The sequence below is a fragment of the Chlorocebus sabaeus genome, chromosome X (genome assembly GCF_047675955.1).
Source record: "Chlorocebus sabaeus isolate Y175 chromosome X, mChlSab1.0.hap1, whole genome shotgun sequence".
NCBI classification, from domain to species: Eukaryota; Metazoa; Chordata; class Mammalia; order Primates; family Cercopithecidae; genus Chlorocebus; species Chlorocebus sabaeus.
In genome coordinates this window covers 122,901,983-122,916,634 of record NC_132933.1, presented here as the reverse complement: position 1 = coordinate 122,916,634, position 14,652 = coordinate 122,901,983, and the positions used below count along the sequence as shown (strand labels likewise).

Sequence of the window (14,652 nt, the reverse complement as noted above, 5' to 3'; positions counted from 1 at the left end):
CTTAGAGAATAAGATTAAAAATGTTTAAATCACATTAACTATAGCTAAACTATAAGTACATTAAATTGCTACAAAGCATGTAGTTTTAAAAACAACCCTCAAATTTGCTAGATTTACAATCTTACCCCACTAAGGAAAACTGGCTTTCTTCTGAATTGCCTTCATCAATTATTTATTGCTGCAGGGTCGCAATAGGCTGAGGTAGACGCTCTTACGATTTCATATTAGGCAGATAGTGTTTCATTTTAAAATGTCAAGCCTTGTGCCTGTAATCACAGCTACTCAGGAGAGGGGAAGATAGCTTGAGCCCAGGAGTTTAAGACTAGGCTGGGTAATATAGCAAGACCCCATTTCAAAAATATATATATAAGCAAGCTTTTAATAATTTTAGAATCTATGCTCTTAAGACCCACATTCTCTCTTGGTTTTATTTTGCATATTCTCTTTTGAGTTTCTTAAGGGTATTTTTGTCTGGACCTAAAGTTCTATCCAAGTATATTGAAAAAAATGGGTAGCCCCTCCTTTGAGAATTACCACATAGACTCCATTTGATCTATAGGATAGCGAGTCTTATTTTTACATGATTATATTTTGTTTAAAATAACTCAAACTATACAGAATTTCATATTTTGGAATACCAATACAAAAGAATGTTATATCAAAAGGGCAAATTTTAAAATTTTGCTAGTAAGTAATTACAATATATGTCTTAGATTTGAATATTTGAAATAACTTTAAAAAGTCGAAATATAGGGCTTTTTAATTGGGTAAGTATGCAATCAGGTTATCTTCAAACTGCTTTTATTGAAATTGGTTCAATATATGAAGCCTTTATTTGGCAGTTTTCATCTTTATGCACTTTCCAGATATTAGCTAATTAAACTGCTTAACAATATTCCATTAAACAGTTGTATATATTTTGTGTTGATATACTCATATAAACTTTAATAATAATAATAATAATTCTTTTATCAGGTTTTTAAAACATCTCATTGCTTTGTTATGTCCTATTGCATTAGTAAAACTTAAAAAACATTATCATATGAAAATAATGCTAGCCAGGTGCAGTGCCTCATGCCTGTAATCACAGCACTTTGGGAGGCCAAGGTGGGAGGATTGCTTGAGCCCAGAAGTTTGAGACTAGCCTGGACATCATAGGGACACCCTGTCTCTATTTTAAAATAAAATAAAAAGTTAGCTAGGCACACCAGCCTGGTTGATAAAGCTAGACCCTGTCTCAAAAAAGTAGCCAGGCATGGTTACACATGCCTGTAGTTCCAGCGACCCAAGAGGATGAGGTGAGAGGATTGCTTGAGCTCGGGAGATTGAGGCTACAGTGAACCGTGATTGTTTCACTGCACTCCAGCCTGAGCAACAGAGTGAGACTCTGTCTCCAAACAAATAAACAAACAAAAAAAAAAACTGAAAAGAATGCTAGTAGGCACATTTCTATATACCAACAACATCCAAGCTAAGTGACAAATCAAGAACGCAATCCCATTCACAATAGCCACAAAAAATAAAATAAAATGCCTAGAAATACAGCTGGCCAGGAGGGTGAAAGATCTCTACAACAACAATTACAAAACACTGCTGAAAGAAATCAGTGATGACACAAACAAATGGGAAAACATTCTACACTCATAGATAAAAATAATCAATATTGTTAAAATGACCATACTACCCAAAACAATGTAAAGATTCAGTACTATTATTAAAAAGTCAAAACATAACAGATGCTGGCAAGGTTGTGAAGAAAAGGGAACACTTATATACTACTGATGAGAATGTAAATTAGTTCAGCCACTGTGGAAAGCAGTTTGATGATTTCTCAGAGAACTTAGAGCTACCATTGGACCCAGCATCCCATTATTGGGTATATACCCAAAGGAATATATATATTTTTTACCATAAAGACACATGCATGCATATGTTCATTACAGCACTATTCACAATAGCAGACGTGGAATCAACCTAGATGCACATCAGTGGTAGACTAGATAAAGAAAATGTGGTCTATATACACCATGGAATACTATGCAGTCATCAGAAAGACTGATATCAGCAACATGGATGGAGCTAGAGACCATTATTGTAAATGAACTAATGAAGGGAAAGAAAACCAAATACCACATGTTCTCACTTATAAGTGGAAGCTAAACACTGGGGACACAATACAGGTGTACTTGAGGGTGGAGGGTAGAGGGTGAGAGGAGGGTGAGGATGGAAAAACTACCTACCAGACACCATGCTTCTAACCTGGGTGATGAAATAATCTGTACACCAAACCCCTGTGACATGTAATTTATCTATATAACAAACCTGCACATGTACCCCTGAAATGAAAGTAAAAATGTGAAAAAAAAAATAATGCTTGTAGGCATAGTTCTATTGAATTTAAATGAGATGATACTGTGAGTCCCATTGTATATTCTTGTTTAACATATGTTTGCTTTTAAATATTTGGAATTAAATATTCTCAGTATTTCCTAATAAAGTAAGCCTCCAATAATTTATTTAGTTCCTGAAAATTGCCAAGTAAAAATATAGTCTGATTTTATAATCATCATATATTTTATAAATTCATTATAATGTTTATAACACAAAAGTAGGTAAATAAAAAGCATTTTAGGTATGATGTTGACAATTACATGCTACAATCCAATAAGAAGCCTTTTTATCTTGATAATGTTTTCGTAATTTTGAGCAGTACTGGTGATTAGCAAAATAGCTATATTTAATAATAAAATTTTGGTTTAATATGAATGTAAGGGACCACAAAGAGATCCTACTTCACTCTCACTAGGATGGCTATAATCAAAGCAACAGATACTAACAAGTGTTGACAAGCCTGTGGAGAAACTGGAACCCTCATACATTGCTGGCGGGAATGTAAAATGGCACAGCCACTTTGTAAACCGGTTTGCTATTTCTTCAAATATTTAAATGTAAGATTGTCTTACGGCCTAGCAGCATCACTCGTAGGTATATACCCAAGAAAAATGAAAACATAGATCCACACAAAAACTTAGCAGCAGTATTCACAATAGCCAAAAAGTGGAAACAACCCAAATGTTCATCACCTGATGAATGGATAAACAAAATCAGCACATGGGATATAGTCACACAATGGGGTATTATTGATACATGCTGTAACACGAAGAAACCTTGAAAACATTAAAGTAAGCAAAAGAAACCAGACATAAAAGGCAACATAGTGTATGACTCCATTTATACCAGATGTCCATAGAGACAGAAAGTAGAAGTAGATACGTGGTTGCTAAGGGCTAAAATGGGGAGTGGCTGCCAATTGGTTCAGGGTTCCTTTTTGGGGTGATCCTAAAATTGTCCTAAAATTGACTCTGGTTCTGATTGTACAATTCTGTGCATATAGAGAAAACCATGGAATTGTACATATTCATGGTATGTGAATTGTATCTCAATAAAGCTATTAAAATATGCATACTATGTATGTAAAAAACAATTTTATAGACAGTAGCATCTGGTGAATGTTTAACAGTTGGCTCTCTAAATGTAGTTCTGTCATGCATACAGTTGATATTTTTTGTTTACCTTAGCTAATAAAACAATGGATGTTGAACTTGACCATGTCAGAACTTGACCCACTCATCAATGATGTAAATGATGTCTTTGCTGAATCAAATTTTAATGGGAGAATATTTTCTTGATGTTTGTGCTATTCCCAATATGGCAGCTATAGACATGACACACTTTTAATTTAACCTGCGTTATTAACATTTTCCCTATCATGTTTTAAGTGCAGTCAGTCAACAGAACAATAAATCATAGCCTGATTTGTAGCATTTGCCAATGTATGGGGTAAATACTCCCCCCATGGTCTTTTTCAAGCTACCAACATAATGTCATTAAACATATAGTTGAGAAGAGATGTGCAGTAGTACACTATTGTGTAGTATTTCCACCATACAGATACTATAGTTGTAAACAATCTCAAAAGGTGAATGAATGAATAAATGGTAAAATGTAGCAAAATAATTAGGAAGTTTTGAGTATCTATTTTTTTAATATTGTTTATTTGTATTTCTATAATTTAATTTTCAATAACTGTGCTTAACAACCTGCTCACAGAATGTCTGAAAATGTGGTAACTGACCTTTGCAAGCTGATATGGAATGATACCACTGAAATAATATCTGAATGAGGAGGCTCTGTATTTGCAATGTGAAGCCTAGTTTACATGATAAATTTGGCCTGTGGAGACATGTAGACATGTAGCCTTTAATTAATGAAGCTTTAAAACAGGGAAACAAGGTAAAATGAAAGTTCAGAAGATATTAAGCAGGTTATTCATTAATTTGAGATTATGTATTGAGTTCTTAATATATTCAAGATGCTGTAATGGGTCCTGGTAATACGAAGGTAAATAAAGATATAATTTCTGCCTTTGGGGAAAGCATAGTCAAGTTGCTGGGCTAGATATGTGAGCAAAACAGATATTGAAAGGACTATATTATGATAAAACAGAGATATGTTCTGAAGTCTATGGAGAAAGGAGAAGGAGGAAGAAAAAGTAAATGACAATTTTTTTTTTTTTTTTTTTTTTGAGATGGAGTCTCGCTCTGTCTCCCAGGCTGGAGTGCAGTGGCATGTTCTGCAACCTCTGCCTCCCAGGTTCAAGCTATTCTCCTGCTTCAGCCTCCCTAGTAGCTGGGATTACAGGCACCTGCCACCATGCCCGGCTAATTTTTGTACTTTTTAGTAGAGATGGAGTTTCACCATATTGGCCAGATTGGTCTCGAACTCCTGACCTTGTGATCCACCCACCTTGGCCTCTCAAAGTGCTGGGATTACAGGCGTGAGCCACCGCGCCCGGCCTAAATGAGTATTTTTTGAAAATGCAGGCCTGCATTTTGGAAGAAGTGCCATTTGAATTGGATTTAATGGATGAAATGTGTATTAGGTGAAAATGAGAATTTAAAGCAAAGAATATAGTCTTAAATAAAAGCATGAGACTATAAAATGGAATATGAATGGGTGACTCCCAAAATTCAGATGATAAAAACCTGTTGTGTAATTGGCATGTCCTAGTTCATTGGCCCAAGGTGCAAACGCAGTCCCATCATTTATTACTTTCATAACTACTATTTGTCCTTTTTAATCCTTATTTGCCCTTATTCCGTGGACATACATCACTTATTCCTGTGCTCCACCCTGCCCCATGAATTTCTATCAACTCCTGGTTCTTACTCAGACTCACAGGAAGGGATAATAGTCCTTCTTTCCCACTTTCAAACACAAGGTAATACGCAGTTGGATTCCAACGTGACAGCTCTCTGAAACAGGTGTGATCAATCACTTTTTCCAAATAAATAGTACCTGGTGAATCCAGCTTTTCTCCACAACAGTTAGGCCCCTGGTTAGAGACTCAGGTGTGAACTTGACCTCACCTGGCCTGTTCTCAGGATTGACTCCATTGAACTCCTAGTGTCTAGGCTGTGAGCAGAGCAATGCATAAGAAGGGAAGTGGTAACTTTGCTTAGCCGCACAGAAACCACTGAAAAGCCTCTTCACAGAACAAAGCACTGCTCAAATTGACTTTTTCTTCTGCCTGTATTGAGAAGCAACTGGCAGTTTCCAGATCTCCCTCTCTTTCTGTGTGGGTGACCCAGTGATTGATATATATATATATTGATCTATATATAGAGAGAGAATGTATATATATAATTATATTACATATATATTATATATTTTCTGCCTTAACAGGCTTCCTACTTAATGTCTGCTTTAAAAGGTTCCGTATTATCACATTGAAAAAAAGCAGAGTGTTCTGTAGTTACTGCTACCACCTAGGCTTTATCACCTTAAGAAATTATGCGGAAATAATCTGATCTTTGCAGTGCTTATTCCTTATGTGATCTCAGAGTATTGTAGTATTCTCAATCCTTGATTCTGTCTGAGCCAATCTCAGGTTTGAAAATACAGTAAGATTGATCTCTTTAGAATAGAGATGTGATAGCGTCAGTCTCCTATTTGAAACCTTTCCTCAACTTTCCATTGCCCTGAAATGGCAGTCTCAGATTTTCCACATGCCATACGTAGAACAGCGCTGCTCCTGCCCTTGCGTCATCACGGCTCTATTCTTCCCCTAATATTCCCTCTACTTGCCCCTCGTCTACACTTTAGCTTCAGCCCCTTCAAAATTATTTTATTTTCCCCGAAGTCCCCAGGCTTTTTCTCACTCATGCTCTTTCCTCTCTGTCCAGAGTGTTTTTCTGTTCTTCTCTCCACCCTCTTCTATTCCTTCCTTGAATTTCACTGTCTGACCCACAGCAAGCCCATCTCAAGACTGGTTAGAGTTCTCCTAGGTGTCCTCGTAGGACTGTAGATGTACTCAGTACTGGAGCCCCAGGCAGGGTGGGGTAGTCAAAGAACAGGTGAACCAAGATGGCTGAGAAAGCAAATTGCTTCTTACATGGGTGCAGGAGCCATTTTTTAGGTGTGGCAGCACAAAGCCTGCAGGCAAAAGAAATGAATAATTATAAAATGATGAAAAAAAATGTGAACAAAACTGAATTTCACAGTTGATGTGGGAAAGAAAGGAGGGTGATATGAGACAGTAATTCAGGTCCCAATGAGGAGGTCAATTGGCCTCCCTGCTAAGGATTGTCAGATTCCTTATTCGTTATTTATGAGGTCTCATATTTACTAAAATTGTAATGGAAAATTAGGCAATACCTGGAGAGTTCTATTTATGAGTTCCAGGCATTAAGTCCCACCTAAAAACTTAAACTTGGTGTTCTGAAAGACAGATGGTGTAAATTATGGATACATACATTTTTAAACTGTAACACATCTTGATTCCGTTAGCATATAATGTTAATCAGCATACTAGGTAATTTTTAAAGACTTATTGTTGAATGCGTGACTACCTTGGCACTGTAACAGATAGTCCTGGTGAAAAAAAAAAAAGCGCTCTTATAAAAATGTAAAGACAAACAATATTTGATTTGAAGTTGTTTTGTAATGTTGGTTGACACTTGCCGTAGAAATATGCAATTGATTTTTCAATCAGTGGAAATGGCATTTATTCATTTTGTAATGTAAATATTCTCTAAAGGAGAGGGAATTTTATACTAAAATGTTTCTGTACAAAGATTAATAATAAAGAAACCTCCTTGGAGCCTCAGTTTGCCTCTTAAAAGTTTGTAGATATTTTCTGGACTTGCGTTATCTGGTTATCAGTGATGACTATTACATAAAAAATCCGGCCGGGCGTGGTGGCTCATGCCTGTAATCCTAGCTCTTTGGGAGGCCAAGGTGGGCAGATTACAAGGTCAGGAGTTCGAGACCAGCCTGGCCAACATGGCGAAACCCCGTCTCTACTAAAAATACAAAAATATTAGTCGGGCATGGTGGCGTGCGCCTGTAATCCCAGCTACTCCAGAGGCTGAGCAGGAGAATTGCTTAAACCCGGGAGGCAGAGGTTGCAGTGAGCTAAGATCGCACCACTGCATTCCAACCTGGGTGACAGAGGAAGACTCCGTCTCTCGGGGGGGCCAGAGCGGGGGAATCCAAGTCTGTGAGGAATCTCTTAGAGAACATGCAGACATAAGCTAAAATAGAGAAGGCTATGTCATGCCATATTAGAAATATTAGAAGAGCGATAATTTTCATGAAGTATTCTTAAACAATGAACATAATTAAGAGACTATGATTAATTTTATCCTATAAAAATGTTGTCCTTGTATAACTTGTAGAATTAAGTTGCAGATACTCATGCCCTAGTTTAGAAAGAGTACATGTAAGTGCATTCTGCTTTTCTCTGTGTTTGTACTGTAGAGTCTTTCATAAGCAAAATTTCAAGAAATATATACTATCAACTCATAGCTTAGCTCTGAGGCTTCCAGTACTCTTTTAAGAAACCTCCTTCCTTGGTCCTTAGGATCACAGAGTTCTCAGGGCCCTCTGGTAATATTCTTAAGTATCTATGGCTACCACAAATTGAGAGTTTGCTTACTTCAAATACCAGCAAAGGTGTTGCTTTTTCATTTTCAGCCCCTCACGTGGTGCCAATCCCTGAGAGTTCCTTTGCCCCAATCCAGACTTATAAGACCCCATCTTATCCCTCAATTTCTGGTTCCATTTAGTGGTAGCAAGATCTTAAAACTACTATCTACTGGAATATTTCAGTTCTCTAATGCTGACTGAAGCTTGAGTAAGCCAGGTGCTTGTAAAGTGGCATAAAATAACCAGAAATAAACTTTACTTTCTACAGGCATTAAATTTATTTCCACCTTTTAGACAGAGACTTCAATTTACCTTATTAAAGAATTGACCAATCTGTATTCACCATTAAAACATTCTAAGTAGCATATTGAAATAAACTAATCTTCACAGTAGTATAATCGATTTTACCTGTAATGAAAATCCCAAATATTTATTATCATGATTATTTTTGTTTGTTTTTCTACTTGAGTATGTGTTAACTTCTTTAATTCAAATGTTTTCTTTATGAATTAAAAATATTTTAATAGCATTCTCTTAGGATCTCGGATTTATGGTTCCTTTGTCTTTGCAGCCAAAGATTTTCTATTTCCCACATTCAAGACTGAGAAACACCTTCTATCTGCCCTATAAAATCTTATAATTAGCAACATTATGTACCCTGCGATATCATGCTTCGAGAAAGGCATATCAGCTCTGTGGTATCCTTCGCAATCATTCATGACCTCAAGCTAATCATGAGAAAACATCAGGCGAACCAAATAGGAAAAATGTTCTATACAATAACTAATCCTCTTGGAAATTTTATAAGTAACTCACATTCCATTAAACAAGCCATGTTGTCGAAAGCACACATTCTATCAATGTGACAAAGATTGAAAATCCCGGAAAAATTATTCTTTTAGAAAGATATTTTATTAAATCAATGAAAAGTGATCAAAATGTTACCTGTCAGTTTGCCTAAAATGAGTGTGAACAAATAGTTTGATAACACTTTTCCATCACTTCTCTCTGCAGGTGACTCTGCTAATCTAACCTGCAGAGCTTTCTTTGGGTACAGCGGAGATGTCAGTCCTTTAATTTACTGGATGAAAGGAGAAAAGTTTATTGAAGATCTGGATGAAAATCGAGTTTGGGAAAGTGACATTAGGTAATTTTTTTTTTTCTTTTAACTCGTACAGTCAAGATTAACATTTACTCCGTTAGTGAATAGAAAGTAAACTGAAAGGGTTTTTTCTTGTTGTTTTACTATTATCATAATAAAAATATTTAATGATAAAGAAGGAAAACACTGGTAAGAGACTTACTATAGAATTGCAAAACATGAATGTCATTTGCAAAGAATTTAAGAAAAATAACGAGGATTGTTTCATTAAGCCATATACTGAGTGTGGCTGGGCGTGGTGGCTCTTGCCTATAATCCCAGCACTTTGGGAGGTCAAATTGGGTGGATTGCTTGAGGCCAAGAGTTTGAGAGTAGCCTGGCCAACACGGAGAAACGTTGTCTCTACTAAAAATACAAAAATTAGCCAGGCATGGTGGTGTGTGCCTATCATCCCGGCTACTCGGGAGGCTGAGGCATGAGAATCACTTGAACCCGGGAGGCAGAGGCTGCAGTGAACCAAGATTCTGGCACTGCACTCCAGCCTGAACAACAGAGTGAGACTCTGTCTTAAAAAAATATATATATATATATATATATATATATACTGTGAGATCAAAATACCATAAAATATAGAAAATGTGTTAGTGTACTTTTTGTACAGTGTACCTTTTAAAAAAAAAATGTTCATTGGGAGGCCAAGGTGGGCGGATCACCTGAGGTCAGGAGTTCGAGACCAGCCTGGCCAACATGGCGAACCCCGTCTCTACTAAAAATACAAAATTAGCCAGGCATGGTGGCGGGCCACCTGTAGTCCCAGCTACTTGGGAGGCTGAGGCAGGAGAATTGCCTGAACCTGGGAGATGGAGGTTGCAGTGATCGGAGATCGTAACATTGTACTGCAGCCTGGGTGACACGAGCGAAACTATCTCAAAAAAAAAAAAAAAAAAAAAAAAACAACTCACAGGAAACATTAACAAGGTACAAGGACTCAAGCAAACACAATCTCTATCATTTCCTTTTATGAATTGTTGCATATTTGAGCCAGCAAGTGGAATAGAAGCTGTTGATGGTAGTGATACGGATACACAAAATGTTTTTATCACCTTTCTTAGTCTGACTTTAAGGTAGAAATATTTGTATAGTGGAAATGATAACATGAAAATACTTGAAGGCATAATGCCTAAGCCCCTTTTTTGTTAAATGTGTTTACTTATTTATTCATTTAAGTGTAAATATATTCAATGCTGACTATAATTATGCTTGGGCATGGATACTTATTTTTAATCATAATGTAAGTATGCAAGAACATTAATAATAATAAGTTACAACTACATCAAAATGATGATTACTTCTAAACATCCTCCCATCTAAAGATTGCATCTTCTGGGTCAATACAAACATTTAAATCATGGTCCCCCATTATAAATGTCAAGACTTTTAAAACTTTATCAAAGGTAAAAGAGAAAATGATTTTCAATAGAAAAAAAAACATATGAAACTGTCACATAAGGTTATTTCTATTGGGACCTTCTTTCTGGCAACAAATACATAAGAATATTGTACTCTGGAATGCCCCAGTGGGATTCCAGAAGGCTAAATGGACAATTGTCTAATATGTACTGAAACATTTCTCTGCTGTTTTTCGTATTTAAAACTTCACTCTTATCTTTTACCCATGGTCTGTGAAATGCTAAAATAAATGAAGGACAATTAACCTCCTAACTTTTGCCCCCTCTGGCTTTGTGTGTGTTCAGGGAAGTTTCTAGAAAGGTAGTTTACTTTAATTCTGCATTTAAAAATGTTGAACAGAGATGACAACGAGGTTAGTGAGCATTTACCATGAATATTAAATGTCAGAGTTAAGTACTTTACCAGAACTTTTAGTCTATGGGTTTATAATTTTGCATTTCTTCAAAAACAGGCAATTTGTTAGTATCATTAACAGAAGTCAGACTGAAAATTTCAACTGAAATGTCAAAATAGCTCAGAAATTTTCTTTTCTTTCTTTTTTAAAAAATTAACCTGACATGTAATTAGGCCTTCAGCCTGAGACATTAGAATTTTTATCTCAACTTACATAATATTTGTTCTTAAAGGGAAAGCAAATTGTAAACTTTCTCTTCAAGGTCTTTCTCACCTCTTTATTATGACAGTGTGATTGTCCTGCTAAGGGAGATAATTAACTGCAACTTCATTAACATCTACAAAGACAAGCTTCCTAATTATAAGTGAAGAAGAAAAGGGCAGGATATAATTTAATTAACATAGCATTAATTCATAGTCAAATTTGAAGCACAGATTTCGTAGGTATTTTTACATCAGATTTGGATTTATCTACCTTTCTTTCTTGTTTGTGTATGTGTCTGTTTGTGTGGATTTTTGTTTTGTTTTGTCGCTTTATATTTTAGAATTCTGAAGGAGCATCTCGGGGAACAGGAAGTTTCCATCTCATTAATTGTGGACTCTGTGGAAGAAGGTGACTTGGGAAATTACTCCTGTTATGTTGAAAATGGAAATGGACGTCGACACGCCAGTGTTCTCCTTCATAAACGAGGTGAGTGTAACCTTCTAAGCTTGAGTGGTCAACTGAATGTATGGTGAGAGAAGAAATCATTGGGAACCAAGAAACAAATTCAATTTCGTTTTTCTCCACAAAGTTCTCCTAAATAAAATAATCATATTTGCATTAGAGCTACGAAGGCAAACAGCACAGTAGATGGGTGAGTAACTCAATCTCTAAAATCAAATTTGGATTCCTTGCTCTTCTTTAATACCAACTGTATAACTTTGGGAAAAATATTTAACTTCCCTAAGCTTTAGTTTTCTGATATATAGAATGGGGAAAATAATAGTATCAACTCTTCAGTGTATTGTAAGAATAAAATAAGACAAAAAATGTGAAGGGCTTGACAGAGCCTATACAAGGAAAGTCATTAAATGCTATTTATTATTATTACAAATAGATATTAGGGACCGGGTACAGTAGCTCACACCTGTGATCCCAGCACTGTGGGAGGGCAAGGCAGGTGGATCACAGGAGTTCAGGAGCAGCCTGGCCAACATTGTGAAACCCTGTCTCTACTAAAAATATAAAAATTAGCTGGCAGTAGTAGTGCGAACCTGTAATCCCAGCTACTTGGGAGGCTGAGGCAGGAGAATCACTTGAGCCTGGGAGGTGGATGTTGCAGTTAGCGGAGATCGGGAGATGGCGCCATTGCACTCCAGACTGGGTGACAAAGGGAGACCCTGTCCAAAAAAAAAAAAAAAGAAAAAGAAAAAGAAAAGAAATAGATACTAGTTTCTTTAAAAAACAACAACAACAACAACAACTAAATGGTTTTAAGTCAAAGATTGTGTTTCTTATGGGAAGGTTGCTCCTTTAGTGTAAGAACTGTCTGCTGAATTCCCCACTGCAGTATTTTTTGACATGTTGTTTCTGCCTTGGATAACTTTGATATGTACGATATTCTCCCATGAGGAATAATAATGCATTTTTAAGTAAGATAGGCTGTGATTGAGTGCAATGTCTATTGTGCTAACTCTGCCTCTACATCACCCCATCACCTTTTGCATAGGGTTAAATGCATTTAAATGTATATTGAATTGTTTGAAATAGATAACTGTAAAATGTGAGTCATTCCTGTTAGTAAAATTATTTATGTATATTACAAGAGAAAAATATGTTTTGCTACATTATGCTAAGTTAAAACTTTCTACTTTTTGGAACAAGCACTCTTGATGTTCTCTTACTCAGCAAATTTACAATGATTTTTTAATTTCAAAGCCCATGTTTAATCCTAGACGCTTTGAGGTTTGAAAAGAAAGAGAACATTGAAGGCTGTTCCCCCTACTTTATTGGGCAATAGATTCCCTTTGAATAATATTACTGAATGCTATTAAAATAGACATCTCTGTTGTCAAGGTGACTATGATATTAAAATAGTCTACTTTTTAGGGATGTGAGTCAAGGGGAAAGGTGTGCAGCAGCTAGCAATATGATTGTCTTTCTATAGTATATAGCCAATCAAGGAAGGGATTTTAGTAGAAATATCATACATATACAAGTACAGAAATAGCTTCTCATAGTTAAAAGCAACTTAAGTGTTGTGTAATTGAACTTCTTATCCTGCCATAACATCTTCTGAAGTGATCTATCAGCTTATACTGGATCACATTCCCTCTCAAGGAAGTCCATTTTGTCTTTAGAAAAAATCTGTTAGAAAGCATTTCAGTGTCATTGTCTGTCTATCCAGTGGCCCTAGTTCTGTACTTTTAATCACTCTTCCCCAAGACAGCCCTTCAAATGTTTGATGACAGTTACCATGAGTCTCCGAACTTTTACTTCACCAGATTCAGCCTCTTTAGCTTCTTTTACTCATTCTTCATTTTTATTAGCGAAATACTTTCACCCTTTTGTTCACTCTCTTGAATGTGCTTTAATTAAACAGTTTGAATTATTCCTCAAAAATGGAGTTAGGGAAGAGAAGATATAGAGCACATAAAAATGGGTTGACTTGGACAACATATTTTTTGGGAGGGCAAAGGAAGGGTGACAGTTAAGTAGGAATCAAAGGAGAAGGGAAGAAAAATAAATTGTATCTAAGGATAAAGCTACTAAAGCTCTGTTTTTACAGAGAGGCACACAGGCAAGAAGGGGTCAAAAAACCTCCAGGCTATTTTTAGCATACATAGCTTAAGGATAAGTTGCCGAAAGCCATGAAACCTTCCATTTCTAGAAAAATACATGAAGAATCAAGAAAATTACTTGAAATTTTTTTTCCGGTAATATTTGATTTCCTAAACATGAAAAAAATGTGGTCAATGTTAGAGTATTCTTCAATACTTAAGTCTTTTAGTATGTTTTTCAAATATGCATTTATACAAACAGCAATATATTCTTAAGAAATAAAAGCATTAACAAGCCAAAAAAAAAGTCCTTCCAAGACATGTACTCCAAAAGTCCCTCTTAAAGTGAATGTATGCCTTCCTTTTAAGGGAGCTGCAGCAAACGAGTCATCAATTCACAAAGACACCAATGGATGCAATTTCCTGCTCTTGAGGGACTCATGATTATGTGGAATGATCTATCCCACCAATCTTGAGGGGAAAAAAAAAAGACTTTCGTTCACATATGACATGACCTGAACTTCACCAGCCCTGCCAGGTTGAGGAGAACAGCACACAGCATATATGAAATGATAGGTTTGGGTCTTTGATCATGGAGTCTCTAAAAAGTCAAATGTCTGTCATGCTAGCAATGGTGTAATTATCAGGTGGGTTGCTATATTACTCAGAATACTAAGGCTTAGATAAGGAACTGGGAGCTTTCACTATTAATTGTATTTTTCTGCCATTTACTCATAAATTCCTTAACTTATAAGCCTTCACAGTCTTCCCTTTTAAAACCTCCCTAGAGAGACATGTTCAAACATTTGTTGAATACTGATCTTGTACACCACAAGCTGTCATTGCTTCTGACAGGTAAACCTTCCAGGACATTCCTTTGCCAAAGTTATCTAAGCAATTTTTCCTTCACTGTTACCTTTTGTTCAGTATCATTG

At 36.1% G+C, this 14,652-nt stretch overlaps 1 protein-coding gene across 3 annotated transcripts in view; it reads left to right on the top strand.

Annotated features, from left to right (window-relative positions):
• The window catches only part of IL1RAPL1 (interleukin 1 receptor accessory protein like 1), a 1,387,436-nt gene that overhangs the window by 1,336,225 nt on the left and 36,559 nt on the right, over positions 1 to 14,652 (top strand). For all 3 annotated transcript variants that reach the window (XM_007991337.3, XM_037986574.2, XM_073013828.1), the window contains 2 exons: positions 9,004 to 9,136; positions 11,500 to 11,645. In XM_007991337.3, the coding sequence (XP_007989528.3) occupies positions 9,004 to 9,136; positions 11,500 to 11,645 (279 nt within the window). The remainder of the gene's footprint in view (positions 1 to 9,003; positions 9,137 to 11,499; positions 11,646 to 14,652) is intronic.